Source organism: Durio zibethinus, chromosome 9, assembly GCF_047325235.1.
Source record: "Durio zibethinus cultivar Kanyao isolate XHJ-2024 chromosome 9, ASM4732523v1, whole genome shotgun sequence".
NCBI lineage: Eukaryota > Viridiplantae > Streptophyta > Magnoliopsida > Malvales > Malvaceae > Durio > Durio zibethinus.
Window position 1 is genome coordinate 25,827,793 of NC_143170.1, and position 16,745 is coordinate 25,844,537.

General features: G+C 33.8%; 2 protein-coding genes and 1 pseudogene across 3 annotated transcripts; 1 reads left to right on the forward strand and 2 right to left on the reverse strand.

The window, feature by feature from the left end:
• Window positions 1-1,253: 1,253 nt before the first annotated feature.
• LOC111312616 (putative xyloglucan 6-xylosyltransferase 5 pseudogene) lies at window positions 1,254-3,194 on the reverse strand (annotated as a pseudogene). Its single transcript, XR_016345228.1, has one exon. The product of XR_016345228.1 is annotated as a putative xyloglucan 6-xylosyltransferase 5 pseudogene (transcript).
• A 5,827-nt stretch (window positions 3,195-9,021) lies between these two features.
• On the forward strand, window positions 9,022-11,834 carry LOC111317526 (vesicle transport v-SNARE 13-like). Its single transcript, XM_022919967.2, has 6 exons — window positions 9,022-9,290; window positions 9,368-9,487; window positions 10,113-10,171; window positions 10,261-10,449; window positions 11,165-11,335; window positions 11,479-11,834. The coding sequence occupies exons 2-6, from the start codon at window positions 9,394-9,396 to the stop codon at window positions 11,629-11,631; spliced, it is 666 nt and encodes a 221-aa protein (XP_022775702.2). The 5' UTR covers window positions 9,022-9,290; window positions 9,368-9,393; the 3' UTR covers window positions 11,632-11,834.
• A 70-nt stretch (window positions 11,835-11,904) lies between these two features.
• LOC149516903 (putative receptor-like protein kinase At5g61350) lies at window positions 11,905-16,690 on the reverse strand. The gene has a single exon (XM_089765973.1). The coding sequence runs from the start codon at window positions 16,189-16,191 to the stop codon at window positions 13,252-13,254; it is 2,940 nt and encodes a 979-aa protein (XP_089622099.1). The 5' UTR covers window positions 16,192-16,690; the 3' UTR covers window positions 11,905-13,251.
• Between the last annotated feature and the right edge of the window lie 55 nt (window positions 16,691-16,745).

Here is a 16,745-nt window from a genome sequence, read left to right on the forward strand (position 1 = left end):
ATAATAATAAAAATCATTCATTTTAGTTTGTTTATAATGCAAAAGTATATGAAAATAATATTCAATGAATAATTTGTAAATATGTATAATTTATATTCGTTTACGTATAACATTTCAAGATTCGTTAATTAAATAAATGAATCACGAACATGTTATATTAATTTTAACTAACTAGATTGATCCGAGGCAAACTGATTCTTCTAAACCCACTTTTGTTCATGTGAATCTAGAAATGGATGTAAACAATGCTACATGAAAGCTTTAGGAACTGAAAATTTACCATCTCATGCATTAGTCCATTAGCATCTTGAACCAAAAATGAATCACCTCTCCAACCTATGGAAACTTCTAAAGCCACAACTCTTGTAGGACTACTTCCACATGTAATAAAAACACATTCAAGAAATATGAACCAGGGCATGTGCAATTTTCAAGAGCATCTAAAGTTACTACAATTCCTACCTAAAATACTAGAGCACATGGCATTTCCATATAAAATGATTCCGATGAAAATAACAAAGTCTTGGCTTCTAGCCTTTAAGAAGACAAGTTTCCATCATCCTACTAATTGCTTCTGAACTACGAGGCAAAGCAAACACAAAGAAGGTAATGTGCAAGGAGCTTCGACTCAGGAAGGTAATGTGTAATTAGCAATATACAAGTTATTTGTAAGTGCCATACAAAAAACTCTACCTTTATGAAGGGTCACCGCTCTAAGTTTAAAGCAACGAATGTGGATGTGAAATATGTAGGATCCAGAACAGCACAGTTTACTTATGTCAGAAAGTTACTGCTTATAATGATCAGGATTCTATTGTATGCATCACATAAAACAAATAGATCAAAAGAACAGTCAATAGAGAGTAATGCTTACTTAGGTAAGGGCTCAAGCATTTATAAGCATTTATCATGGCACATTCAAAAAGAAGACTGCATAATACATGCTTTTAGCATGTCGAAGCTGTCAACTAATAAACTACATTGCATGCAGGATTAAAAACAAAAGCAGATTGATCAATTTGAAAGTAGCGTCTTACATCTTGGCAGAAATTAAAGTAAAATCATAATATGAAACTAAACATTCTAATTGACTGCTTATCAACAATTTAAACTTCCCTCTTGGTCCTCTTTTTGCTGCTTGACCAATAAAGACATGGAAACCAAAGCCTTCATTTCATTCAATACCAGACAAGGAGAAATTTAAGACAAGTGAAATTAAGTCCAAGTGCCATAAAACAATGCAACAAAACAAATGATGTAACGTCCACTATAAATTTCCTTTATAAATCACTCAAATATCAAAGAAAGACATATTGAAGTTAATGAAAGAATTCTAACTCTTGTTCTAAACAGCAGCACAATGACAATAGATTATCAAAACCTACTCAAACTTAAAACTGTTATCAAATTGAAATTTGCTTTTCAACTTAGAAATTACATTACCTACACGTATGACACATTAAATATGTTTCAATTGTTAGCTCTGTGATTCACTTTTTCCATGTGCTGAACGGCGAATATCAAGCTGATCAACAATCTCCAAAGGAGTCACTGTCTCATTCCTGATCCTCTTAATGTTGGGGCCTAAAAGTCCCCTATGTCTAAACCCATACAGCTTAAGCACCTGGTTATCAGCAAAATTGAAAGCCCTTTGCATGCTGCGCAAGCACCTCTCAACAGGGTAATCTCCATAACTTCCACAGGGCTTGCAACCAACAAAATGAGTCACAAACGGCCACCTCTCATCTCCCAAGCCTGGATGATATTTCTCCATCATCTCCTCATACCTATCAACCAACCCTGCCCAGTACCCATGCAAATAATACTGATTCTCAAGAAACACTTTATCCATCCATTGATCCTTTTGCGAAAGCAACAAGTAAATCAAAGCCGACTGATCATCTGCTTCAAATGCCGGCCTTCCTTTCAAATTAGCAGTCAAAACCTTCCCAGCCTCCTCTCGAATTGGACCCTTCGGGCCCATTGGCGCCCACGCATCAAGCAAATCCAACGACCACTGACAATTCCTAAACAGAAAACTCCCCGTATTCAAAGCAATCCACGACTTCTGCTCGAACATCAAATCGGGGTACCCATGAACAACCAAATTATACTTATCATACTTGGACAACGGAATCTCAAACACCATATCTGTAAAAAATGCATCACTATCCATCCACCAAATCCACTCGACTTCCGGATGAGACAACATTAACCTCCTAATCAAAGGCAATTTCGCCCAATACCCTGCCAATTCTCTATCTAAATGAGCCATATTATAAACAATTTCAATCCCATGAAGCCTACAATAATCAATCTTATTCTTTATCGCTTTCAACAAATAATGGTCTCCTATAGCATTATCACACGGGTTTGGGGGCGACCCCGTAACAAGCAAGATTCGAGCTTTGCCATTAACAAAATTAGGGAATTCAGGGTTTTGGGAGAGCCAAACGTTTCGCTGCTGATCCCATTCCAAAATTTTAGGCCCGAGGGTGTATGTAATATTGAGGTTGATCTCTGTTTCGGGAGGTTCGTCCAGATCGGTAGGGTCGGAGTCAGAGCGGATCTCAGCTAGGATCCGGTTGGTTTCTTCGATCAAGTTTTGGTTGACAGCTTCGGCTTCGGAGCTTCCCAAATTGCCGACACCAATGGTTCCACGTAGGACAAGGATCGTAACAAAGCCGCACAGGATTGTGATTTTAATATTGTTGAAGGTCTTGTGGATCTGCCTGCCACGCGGCATTCCCGGAAATCCACGGGTTCTTCCTGCACCGGCCACCGCATTGTTGGTCGTGGGTAAGCCTCCGCCTCCGCCAGTAGAAGATCTCTTCTGGGGAGTGAAATTATCTTGACCCATAAGGGTTATTCTCTCCAACCCAAGTTTTCTTTTCTCTCTTTCACTGTATAATAAATCTGTCTAAATGTATAGGACTAGATCATCCATGGCATTGGCACGCCATATCTACTGTGTTTTTCCTGTTTCTGAGGTTTTAAAAGTGAGTGAAAATGTAAAACCCCAGAAAAGTATGGATTGTAGGAAGAAGATGGGAATTGTGAGAGATTGAGATTGGGGGAATTGATAGAGAAAGTGGAGAAAACATGCGTCCAAACACCGAATAGGATTGGTGGGAAGAAATGGGAAGTGAGGTCAATATGTCAATGTCAAATTCATGAACAACATGCATCCAACTCATCCCATTTCCATTTTTTGTTCTTTAATTTGAAGTGCATGACAGCTTATCTGCCGACTTACCACTAAAAATTTGCTTTAGTTGTTTATAATTTTCTTTACATGTGTATATAAAGAATTTATCATCATTTAACTATAATTTTTATTGGTTTTGAGCTATCGCCAATTGGAGATGCGACCATTCTTCCGTAATCTAAAAACGAATAAAAAAATATTAATTATAAAAACATATTATCACATTTTTTTTATCTGAAATTTTTAGTATTTGATAATTAATCCAAAATCAGATCGCATTTCATAAAAAAAATATAATTTTTTCATTCATAAAATTTAAAATTAAAATTTTATTTAAAAAAAATCAAATTCTCAGACTATTTTATTTTTCTTTATTTTTTTTTCTCAAATATTTCGTTGACGTAAGAGTTAAAACACGTCTTCAAATATTAAATTTCTTCAAATATTAAATTTGATTTTTTTAATAGATTATAATTTAAACTCTAAACAATCCCTTATTTGAGCTAATAAAAAATGGTGGTGGTGAAATCAGCAATGAGAAAAGTGCTCTCCCATCAATCTTATTCTTGTTGCGTATTTGTTAGTAGTTAGTAATATTACCTATTACCAACAACACCCGACGTCGGTTAAACAGAGTGGATTACATAGACATGCCGCGTGAGTGATGGTGGAGGATGTTGGACAGGAAGGAAGAAGGAAGGATCCATGCCTGATCTCATCTCAACCGCTGCCTCAAAACCCTGTTCCACGTGCCATGTGCAAAATCCACTTGCTTACTTTAGCTTCAGCTCTCACTCATGATCAGTTTGGTCACCAATTTGCCCCTCCCTCATTCATTACAAGCCCCCAAAGAATGTGTTAGCTTGTGGGAAAATCTTGGCAATGCAAAACAATGATGAAGTGAAACTTCCCATACTAACCTGCTACCCACTTCACTATGAGTATACAAACCCTTTTCACTGCTTTGCTTGCTAGATGGACTGCTCCTGCAAACTGCAGTAGAAGAAAGCAAGAAGATTTTGGAATTAAAAAAATTTCATTATTGGTGCTCACGTCTTGCCCAATATCTACACAAATTTCCAATGTGCTTCAAGCATATTGAATTGTTTTCTGTATATGGCTTCTTCTTCTTCTACCAAACTGCAGAATTCCCAAATTTCTGGAACTTGTTAAGTCACAACGAGGAAAAAGGCAAGTAAAAAATTTAAACGATGCAAGATGCAGTTCACAAACTTGAAGCAGGAAGGATACATGATGTATGGATGTTTAAAATGGCAAGAAAGAGTCTATTAAAGCCCAATATGGCCAGAATCCAGTAATATGCTAAAACTTAACCATTGATATCAAGCCATAGAATAATAGAGACCCATGAAACTAAGTCGATGGCATCATTTTTAAAAGGCAATGTAAGAAAGAGCAGAAAAGGTTGTACAAGTTCAGTTAAGCCAACTTCTCTCATCAAGAAACACTTTTGTTTTACTAACTGAATACAGTTGGCAATGTCTCTACAAGACATGATTTAATATATCGGACAGGAGTTTAAATTTCCCAAGACAGATATCAACAGGCACAGACACAATTGTAAGATAAATGAGCCGCTCAGGGATGTCAGTTTTTTTAATAGGATTTTGTAAAGAACATGGATAGACACGCAAACACCTATGAGATAAACAGGCAGCTTAAAGATGCCAGAATGTCAAAAGGCAAACGCATTTTGACCTCCCCAGACAAGAAAGCAATATATTATAACTTACTGATGTTGGGGCAATTCTACAGGACCTCATTTTTTGTTCCACCAAAAGTCTTAAGAAAAGTTTAATCAAATAATAAATAAAACATATAAGAGATAATAATTTAATGTGATTCGATTCAATTGATTTACGTTTACAGATGAAAAAAAAGATCTATTAGTTATAAAAAATTATAAACATACATTAAAATATATCAATTACTCAACAATCAATATTTATAGACCCTCTCAATCTTCATTAGTCTTATGGAGTATTTTCAATCCAAACAAATACATATTCATGTATCATTTCAACACAACTAAACACATACTCATATACACCAATACATCACAAAATTATCTCAGTCTCCTCTAATCTACTCACAAATAAACATACACACATAAAGTCTCAGTACTCCTATGAGTGTCTATCTCACAAAACTCTACAATTTCCTTATATATTTTTCTTATAGTAACTCTGTAAATACTTCACCTATTTATAATCATATAAATTTACATATTAAGAATTCATTTTCTTTTAAAATTTTTTTTTATAAGTTAAACTTACATATTAAAAATCTCTTTATCTTAAATTTTTTTTTTTTTGTAAATTTTTTTATCTATTAAGCAATATATAATTAATATAAAAAATTTTTTTAATAAATTATAAACAAATTTTTTACAAGATTTGAATTATTATTTTTAATCTTTCCATCATCGCATTCGGAACAAGGCCAGAAGGAGTACGTTTAACATTTTTCCCGCAAAGGCACCTAAGGGATGTATTAAATATAGCAGTAAAATCAAGCTCAACACCAGCCGATTTCATCTCCTTGAAAACTCTGCGAACTTCCTTCACATTCTCCTGAACAGACCACCCATAAAGGAGACTCCTGTATATACAAGGCTCAACACCAGCAATCTTATCTTTGTGATGATAAACAACGCCTTGAGCTTTCCTAGCATGCCCTTTAGCACAAAAGCATCAACAATTGCAATCAAACTGAAACCATCCTGTGGGTACTTGAACTTTTCCAAGTTCTTAAAAATACCCATTGCCTTATCTTCTCTCCCTAATTTAACCAACATCTCAGCTACAACACTAAAAGCCCGGCTCTCCATTTACTCGCCCCCCTTTCCTAAGATCCGAAATCAATATCTCCATTGCCTTATGATCCTTCTTTTTTCGCAAATACTCCGCATAATTAAAGTCCTTATCTTCCAAAATCCAAACTAGAACTTAAATTCTTAACCGACCATAAGAAAAATTTCAATAACCTTCTAGTGGGAGCTTCGTTTTCGCAAGAATTTATATTATTATTATTATTATTATTATTATTATTATTATCTATTTACCTATAATATATTTAAAAGCTTTTAATAAATTTGATGTATAAGTAACTCAAGTGACACCAATTTAATTGATAAAATTACTCAAAAATAAAAAATATAAAATGAAAGATATGCTTTTAAACATATTTAAGCCTTTTATTATTTTGTGAAAGTAAGAATTGAATTTATGTTTAATTTTTTTTTTAAAAATCAATCCTCAGTTTGAATATTTTTACATAATTCCATATTAACTTATTTTATTTTTTATGTTTAGAATTAAATAATTATAATTTTTTATATTTTCATCCACTAGTGAGTGATAATGATATAATTAATCGAGTTCAAATCGATATAGTATTAAGTTCAAACTTGACTTCAATTCGAAATTCAAAATTCGAAACTCGGCTCGAACTCTATCAAGTTTTAGTTTTTTAGCTCAAATTCGACTCAAGATAAAAATCAAGTTACTCGAGTTCATTCGATTAAGTTAGATTAACATATAAAAATAAATTCGATTCTTATATTCGATTAACGTTCGATTATTTGTGCTCGAACTCGAGTTTAATATATTTTATTAATTAAAAAATATTAAAATATAAAAATTTGATTAGACTTATAAGCTACTCAAGTAGATATAAAAATATTCGAACTTAACTCGATCGATAAATTAAACTACTTGACTCAATAATAATGGAGTCGAATTTAAATTTTATTTAAATCAAATCCGAATATTTTGTGAATACTAATATATCATTTACATCTCTAATAGATAAGCATAAAATTAATACTATTTTTAAAATTCTAGGGCATCGGTGGAATTGAAGATAATATATGAAAATCAAATTATAAAATAAAACAGTATACTAGTAAGGTTATATTAGTAACTTAATTTTTTGAAATATATTTATAATCATATTTTTTAACCAACTTCCTTTTTTATTTTAAAAAATTATACATGTAATTATTTTACTTTTCTCTCTTTTATATTTAAAAATGATTAATTTTTTATTTGTTAATAAATTTTAAAATATTTAATTATTTATTTCATTTATATAATAAAACATGAATAGGACTAATTTCATTAATTAAATTAACAATCGGTTAACTCATTACACCAATTGAATCAAATATTTTAATAATACTAAATATTGCATGTCCACTATGTAAATTAAAATTTTGGATTTGATATAAATTTTTTAATAATATAATAATAATGATAAATATTATGTTTACATAATAAAGTTGAAATATGTTTGGCTTCATTAAGTGTTATTTTTATGATTATTTAAAAAGAGATAATATCATATATAATCTTTAAATTATAATAAAACATTTAATGTAATATCTGAATTATAAATCTATAATTAACATATCATTCACCCCTAAAGTAGTTAATTTTAAATAATAATATATGACGGATAAATAATTTTATAAATACCAAATTAATTAACATATTCATAATTTATGTATCATTTTAAAAAAATTTTAAATTCATATATTACATTAAATATTTTATTATAATTTAGAAACCAATATTAACATTAACACTTTAAAAAATGAAGTAAAAATAATATAATTTATTAATAAAATATTATATTCTTAATTTTTTGATAATTATAAGATAATTATATTCTCAAATTAGAAAAAAAAAACATGCCAATTTTCATTATTTTAATTAAAAGAGGTTTTTCTCAAATCAAGGTGTTTTCTAATCTTAATTCCTTGATTAGAATAGTTTTAAACTTTATTCCAATACAAAGATATTTTAACTTAATTAGCTTCCGCGTCAGATTGTTTTTCCATGTCATTGCCTCATTTCTTCTATCCTATTATCTTCTCTTTCTTCGTTGGCGACCCATTTGTCATCGTTCTTCAAAATGATTCTCAATTTCCATAGGCCTACTCCAATGAGGATTCTTCAAATCAAGAAGAAGAATTGACGAGGCCAAAGAAGAGTGTGATGGAGACCAAACCAGTAGTATTGGAATCCAAGAAGACAATTGCATTTGTTCTCCCACAAGCCACGTTGGTTGCTTCAGGTGCCACTGTCATTCAAAACTCATCATGGTGGGGAAGAGTAGCCAACAGTTATGGGATGCGAAACCATTTTAATTAGAGATATAATTGATTGAATTCGAATTAATATAAAATTAAGTTTGAACTTAAATTTGATTCAAAATTTAAAATTTTTTTTAAATTCGATCGAATTTTATTTTTTTAATTTGAGTTTGATTTGAAATAAAAATCGAATTATTCAAATTCGTTTAATTAATTCGATTAATATATAAATATAAGTTCGATTTTTATATTCGATAAAAATTTAATTATTTGTACTTAAATTTAAATTTGAGTTCGAGATATTTTATTAATTAAAATAAAAAATATATATTAAAAATAAAAATTTAATTAATCTTACAAGTTACTTAAATCGAATATAATAATATTTAAACTCGATTCGATCGATAAATCAGATTAATTGAGATTGATTTAATAATAATTTAATTAAATTTAAATTTTATTTTAATTAAACTCAAATAATTTATAAATACTAATTTATCAGTTACATTCTTACTCCCAATAAATTCCAAGTCACACAGATAGTCATGAGCCTATTCTCTACAGGTTTGATAGGGCTTCTTCTTAGCTTATGATCTTATCTTATTTTCTGAAGCTTATGAAGATCAAGGAGAGCTTGTAATGAATTGCTAGAAGAAGTTCAATTGGATGGAATTTTGACGCTTCGGGAATTTTTTTTCTTAAAAAAAAAAACACACTCACAAATCTACGTATGGATTGAAGGAAGAAGATATTGACGTGGAATAGAATGCTGATGTGGATTTTATATATTTTGGAAAAAAGTTTGTAACCGTAATCAACGGAAAGTGGCAGAAACGCTAAATTAAAGGGAAAGACAAGGGCATTAACGACCTCCTAACTGAAATTGCAATACTGCATCTTCATTTAGGAAACAATCAATTCCTTCTATATCTCATCTCCGGTGATCTCTCCTGCGCCATTCCGGTTCGTGCATCACCCATCTATTCAATTTTAATTTCACTTTTCTATTTTTTTTAATAAGAAAATGGTGATGAATGTAGGTTGGCGGGCTAGAGATTGGAGCCAAATGAGTCAGGTATTCGACGGTTATGAGCGCCAGTACTGCGACCTCTCCGCCAATTTGACTCTAAAATGCACCTCCACCAGCGTTCTTGATGGAGGTAAATGATACGCTGCCGTTTTATCTCGTCCTCGATCCCTTCCCCAATCGGTCTAAATTTTTGTTTGATTATGCTGATGACGTACTAGGGAAATGTGTCTTAGTTGCAAATCCTTAGGTTTTTGCTCAACTGGTAAAATGATATTTGAGGGTTACTCAGGCATTAGGTTCAGTGTCTCCATGTGTTTTTTTGCAATTGAGGATCTAGGATTTTTAAGGACGATCCACTTATTTTATATATATATATATATATATATATATAATATAGTTGTCAACAGATTTATCAATTTTATCTATGGAAAGGGTGTTCCGGGGAAATTTTTGGGGATTTCAGATTTTCTTATTTTCGAATCTTTGGAGGTGTCCATGGACACCTTCTGTCCCATTTGGATCCGCCTCTGGTTTTTTGAGTGGATTGGGGAGAAAAACTGCATTCTAACACTGCAAGCGACAGACATCACACAGCATGTGCGGATGAATTATTTGGTGTTTATGCATAATGTGTATTATCATGTGTTTTATATATATTTATTGTAGAAAGGTTGGTTTGGAGATTATCGATGTTTAATGTGTAGTTTGTCGTGCATTCTATGACTTCTTTTGTTTTATATTTTCTTGATTTACAGAGAAGAAGAAGCAAAAACTTTCTGAAATAAAAGCAGGATTGGATGATGCTGATGCTTTGGTATTGTAGAACCCATTTTCTGTGGTTATATTTGTATCTCTTTCTACATTCCATGAGTTGTAATTTGGTTCCTGTCTGAATTGTTCCAGATTCGGAAAATGGACCTTGAAGCAAGGAGTTTACAGCCAAGCTTAAAGGCAACACTTCTTGCTAAATTAAGAGAATATAAAAATGATCTAAACAACTTGAAGACTGAAGTTAAACGAATTACTTCAGCTAATGCAAATCAGGCTGCCCAAGATGAGCGGTTGCAGTCAGGAATGGCAGATGCGATGATGGTAACTGAAACTATTCTCTTTTCTCTAAACGGCCATCATTTTGAACTTAATATTTGTGTGGTTAAGCTATCATCTACTGTTATATTTTTCCTTATTATTTTATAAGGTCTGTAAAGCATATCCTCTAGGTCTTATTGCTTCACATGATTGTTACAATTACTTTACACTTTGACAACAGCCAAGCCCATAGTATAAACTTTCCAAAGTACCCATTTTTCCAAATCTCGTGCTTTAAATATATGACATGTTCTGCTTACCAGATGCTGTGCGTTGAAACCAGAATTTTCAGATTGATGGAGTTAAAATGAGAGGGAAAATGAACATTGACTCATTATACAAGGTTAAAAAGTTTGGGGTCTGGTGCCACTTCACCTTACATGTGTCTCTGAGACTGCTGCTTGTCTATTGGTAGCAATCCTAGGTTTGTAATTTTGTTTCTAGAGGAAGAAATTGTGGAGTAGGTAATTAACACACTTGTGCATAACATATATGCAAATCCATGGCAACATATGCTAATATGCACTAGCAAAAACATGTGAAACATTTATTTTTGTAAGAATTGCTCTATAAATCTGTTAATGTTTTGGCTTTGCATCTTATTGTACTGGGAGAATGCTGTGCTCTGGGTAAAATATGTAGGTTTTCTCCCCTTTTGAATTTATGATAAATATCTTTACATCTTGTTGTAAACACTCATTGTTTAACGATGGCATAGGTCTCTGCTGATCAAAGAGGAAGATTATTGATGTCAACAGAGAGATTAAACCAGTCTACTGACAGAATTAAGGAAAGCAGAAAAGCAATGCTGGAAACAGAAGAACTGGGTGTTTCAATCCTACAGGACTTGCATCAACAACGCCAATCTCTCCTTCATGCGCATAACACTGTATGCTTTTCACCCAATCTTGGGTTCCAAAATAGGGTCTATTGTCTCTAGTATGTTTGTGTGGGTAAATTTGTTTTTCTAATCAGACAGCAGAGCTATAGTTATATCTGAATATGCAACAAAATTGCTTCTTACTTTTGCAGCTCCATGGAGTAGATGACAACATTAGCAGGAGCAAAAAGATCCTGACAACCATGTCAAGAAGGATGAGCAGGAACAAATGGATAATTGGATCCATAATTGCAGCCCTAGTTCTTGCCATCTTGTTTATCCTATATTTTAAGCTGACTCATTAGCATGCTCACCTTGGTTGTTCAAATTTCCAATTCTTTGATGTTTGTTTCGCAGAAAAGGCATGCATCTGTTTCTGATTTTTGTTTGTGACGTTTAGTGTTGTTTATCCAAGGGTTGCACTATGGATACCGTCTTAATTTTATTGTTTAACAGCCTTATACCTCATTTGAGGAAAGCATAATGGAATATGAAAGTCTTTCCTTCTCCTTTGTCCTCCATGCTTCTGACTTAAATTGCAGAAGCTAAATTCTAGAAATATTGTCAACAATTGAAATACTTGCATTTCTATTCCATGTTGATTTGCTAGAATTTCTTTAAGCTATCTAAACCATGGAAAATTCAGGCATCCAAAGGTTTATGCTTTATAATGTGTTGCAATTTCTAGTACTACTTGCATGCATCTCTTCCCTCTAGGTTCCTTTCCATTTCCCCTTGAAGGTTTCTACCGGAAATTTCCAATTTACTTTGAACAATTATATTAAATATTTATCAAACAATGACCGGCTTGTAAAGTTATTACCTTACAACACATCCTAAGATTTTGTTTAGTAGAGTGAATGGAAGCAAGAAAAGATGGAGATTTTGAAAAAGAAAAAAGTTGAAAGTTATGAAAAAATTGATAAAAAAAATAATTGCTTTCATTCATTGTTGATAAAATTTAAAAAAAAAAAAAAGAGAAAAGTATATTATTTTACTATTATAATTTTTTGTAAATTAAGATAAAAAAAAAAGGATAAAATTTAGAGAATGATAAAAAAAAAAATCATATAAATATGCATAATAATCGGATAATTTTGAAATTTCAAAAAGTATACAATAAAAAAAAATTGTTTCTTAGGAAAAGGGAATAGACAAGTAATAGATTGCCATTTTGGGGTCTCAGCCAAGAATAACTTATTATTTAGTGGAATAGCATTCATTGAATGATAAACGTGGAAATGCATGCAAGCACGTTTGCAGTTAGATACAACCTGGATTTGACATGGCATGGATGACTGATCTTTTTTTTTTACCCTAAAGAAAAAACAGAAAAAACAGAAATGGTTCATTTATTCAACCACTGGTCAGTATTGTAGCATTGAAAATTGATAAAGAATGTCGGCAAATTTTTTTCAAAAACTGGAAGAAAGTTGATATTTAACACATTGAGGGGGAGAGAATAACGTTGCTCATTTGGACTTTTGTTTCTTTTGCATATCAAAATGGAACAATCCCTTATCACAATATGAATCCATTTTAATAGGACTTGATTTGGACGTAGATTTCCAATCATAAAGCAGCACCAAGGCACGGTCGGAATCCTCCCACCATGGCATACAAATTAAGTACCAGGAGTGCTGCTCGGCTGCTATACAACAAATATTGAAGTCGAAGCTCACAAGTTTTATTTTTATTTTTATTTTTTTGGTTTCATTACTATGCAACAAGCCTTGATAGAAAAACAAAAGCACTAAAAAAGATCTGCACAACACATTCTACAAACAAAACAAAAGCATTTTAGGAGTTGGGGAAAGGATTGTGATGAATTTCCAACTTGAATGAAAGCTATGAAGCAAACCCCTCACTGCTAAAAGAGTTATCGACATGGGTTTCAAATTCTGCCGATTCCCATTTGATTTTTTTTACCTTCCCTGGACATTTCCCACATGAGGAAAATGTAGCTGAGAACCAACTGTTACATCAGAATCATCACTAATAGCAGCAGCAGCACGAGCCGCAGCCGCAGGGTTGGCTATGAAGTCATCATTTTCACTTGGATTTTCCAAAACAATAAGGTTGCTCTTATCTTCTGGTGGTTCAATCTGTGAGGAAGCCTCTTGAAGCTGTAGTGAATATTCTAAGTTCCATAACACATCTCCCATGCTAGGTCTATCAACTCCATATTCTGCTAAACATTTCTCTGCAGCTTCTGCAAACTTTTTGAGTGATCCTTCACTAACGCTCCCTGCAATTTTTGGGTCAACTATCTTCTCAATCATGCCTTTCCTATGCCACTGCATGGCCCACTCGGCCAAACTAACCTGCTCCCTTGGGAGCCCTGGACAAATAACTGCCCTTGCACATAAAACCTCAAAAAGGAGTACACCAAAAGAGTAAACATCAGATTTCTCAGTAAGCTGTTGGCTCCTGAAGTATTCAGGATCAAGATAGCCAAAGCTACCCTTCACTGCAGTGCTAACATGGCCTTGCTCCATAGGTGCAGCTTTTGAAAGGCCGAAATCTGACACTTTGGCTACAAAATTCTCATCAAGAAGTATATTTGTAGTCTTTACGTCACGGTGGATAATTCCTTGTGCTGCACCAGTGTGGAGATAATGCAATCCTCGAGCTGCACCAATGCAAATATCAAGCCGTTGTTTCCAGGACAAAGTTGGTTTGTTTGAGCCGTAGAGATGGTCACGAAGTGGACCATTAGCCATATATTCATAAACCAGAATCATCTCTGATTCCTCATCACAGAACCCTATGAGTGATACAAGATGGCGATGCCTGAGCTTGGAAAGCATTTGTATTTCTGTCTGGAATTCGTTTATGCCTTGTTCTGAACCCTGGTTTCCTCTTTTGATAGCAATCTTGATTCCATCTTCTAGAGCCCCAAGAAACACTTTCCCAAACCCTCCAACACCAATAACTGTCTTCTCATCAAAATTCTGAGTTGCGTTTTTTAACTCATTCAAAGTGAAGAACCTCCCAAAACCCTTATTAGAGTAAAAACTGGAGTATCCACTCTTACTTTTTCTGGAGCCGAAGATGCTAGATTTCCTGGAGCTACTCTTGCTGCTTAAGAAACTAGTGTGGCTACCTTGAATAGGTAGAAGCCATGATGAGAAGCTATTTCGCTTTTGCCAATCATGAGGCCGTTTCTTCCACCTAATACAAACAATTCCAAGAAAGAACATTGCTAATAATCCCATAGCTAGGCCTGAAATTGCAACAACTTTCAATTTGCTAGATCCCCCCTTATATGAACCATCAATAGCAAATAAACCATCCAAGCTATCAGCTATGTTGCTCATCTTCATGACCTCCAAGCCATTGATGATGGCATTAGGCAGACCACCATCGGGTGCTGGACCAACTTGAACCACGATGGAATCATTTGTGATGGCAGTGGCATTGAGCACAAAATCTGTGTAATATGCGGTGGCCAAGTCACCAGCTTTGGTTGTGAGATCAAGACCTGACACCCCCATTAAGCCGTTTATATATACGTTGAAGTACAAGTCATTGCGGGACTTGCTCACAATGTCACAAAAGTGCATTCTGATGAGATAGGAAAAACTTGCATCAGCATTCATCACCCAAGTGAGATTGAAATTCGGTGCCACAGATTCAGCATATGCCTCGGTTGTCATCCTTTCTGCAGTTGCATAAACCAGATTCGGAGCAACCAATTGAGTCATCCGTTTATCAGGCTCGTATTTGATATTTGAAGCTGTCACACTCACGGCTTCAGCGCCTTGACGAAACTCATTATATGGGGCATCGGGTACCCATGTCCTTGACAATGTATCATTTTTTGGAGTTAAGGTCGGCCCTCCCATATTCAATCGATAGGACACTTCTAAAGCATAATTTAGCAAGCCGTTGACAGAGTTACCTTGGGGTACTGAAGATGCTGAATCAGAGAGAAGTTCATCAGGGATAGATACGATCTCAATGGCATTGATGAATGCGTAAGAATTCTTTTTGGGCTTGAAAATGAGGGAGAAATGTTCAGTAGCATTAACAAGATATTCCTTGAAAACCACCTTAGAATAATCAGTCACAGAGAAGTCATGTAAAAGGACAAACTTATTTGTATGGATAGTGAAAACTGCAGTTTTTAGATCATACTGAGGGTGAGGAAGCGGGTAAAAGTAGAGACGAACCCAATGTTTCCCTGGCTTGGATATGAAAAATGTGTATGTTGAATGATCAAGGAAAATCCTTGCAGTTTTATATAAATCCTGAATGGACGAAGGGGTAGAATTGGAGAAGGCACTGCTGGGAATAGAATCAATTGACACTTGCACATCTTCACTGGTCGATAGGTAACCACTTGTTTGAGAATCTGACTTGAATGTTCGTCCATCATCAAGCTTTGTTTCGGTAGAAGATCCACAATCGATAAGATAGTTATCAGAAGGCCGAAATGCAGCTGAAAAAGAAGAAACAACGGGAGAAGGGGCAGGAGCAGAAGTTTTCTGATTAACATCTCCATCTTTTGCCAACACAAAGATTGAATGGTTTAACAAAAGGAGGTATAGGAAAATGAAGAAAAAAGAAAGGGAGGAGACATGTAGAGGCCTTGCTAGCCTATGATGATCTCCCCCCATTGCTAAAGGCAGTGGCCAGAAACCACGGTACGCTAATGTGGCGGTGACAGTGGTGGTGATGGTGTGGACATGCTGGTTCTTTGGTGGTGAATGGCAAAGGCAAGGAAAGAGGGAGAGAATACCAACAAGGAATTTGTATGGACAAAATGGTAGGAAGACAGTTAAGCAAAAGGTAGTTTGTTGGAAGCATGTAGTAACAAACGTGCAAAGCTGTAATCTATATCTTAATGAGTTATCTTTCATCTGTTTTTGTTTTTGTTATTGTTTGATGAATGAGGGTCTAGGACTCGGTAAAAGGAGATATAAGATTACATGATAAGTATATGAAACAAATAGCGAGCTATGCGTTGGGCCCTTTAAAACCACTTTGTCACTATTTTAGCTTTAACAACAGACAGAGGAGGGGAGGCGAAAGGGAAGTTGGTAGCGCATACCCTCGTGTGCCTTTCTTTATTTGAGCAGCTTTCAATGCTCACCCACTCAATACTTTCTATCTCTTTTTCCACAGCATAAGCACAGAGCTAATATGGTTTTAGTGTGACATTATCGACAGATTTGGGTCCCTTTGCTTCAAATCAGCATATCAAAATTAGAATATTTACTAAAAGAGGTAGAAAGAATATGGGATATTTCTTGATAGGTAAATTTGTTCATGTAAAATGTGTATAAAACCTAAAAATTATCATATAACAATTCCATTAACACAAAAAAAAAAAAAAATACATTATATTATTTTTGTCGAATCTAAATATAATTTTTATTAAAATTTTAAATCATATCAATTTTTTTAGTGTAAA

Coding starts and splice junctions, on each gene's coding strand:
- LOC111317526 (XM_022919967.2), top strand. CDS start 9,394: ATGAGTCAGGTATTCGACGGTTATGAGCGCCAGTACTGCGACCTCTCC. Junction 9,488..10,112: donor CACCAGCGTTCTTGATGGAG/GTAAATGATACG, acceptor CTTGATTTACAG/AGAAGAAGAAGCAAAAACTT. Junction 11,336..11,478: donor TCCTTCATGCGCATAACACT/GTATGCTTTTCA, acceptor TTACTTTTGCAG/CTCCATGGAGTAGATGACAA.
- LOC149516903 (XM_089765973.1), bottom strand. CDS start 16,191: ATGAAAGATAACTCATTAAGATATAGATTACAGCTTTGCACGTTTGTT.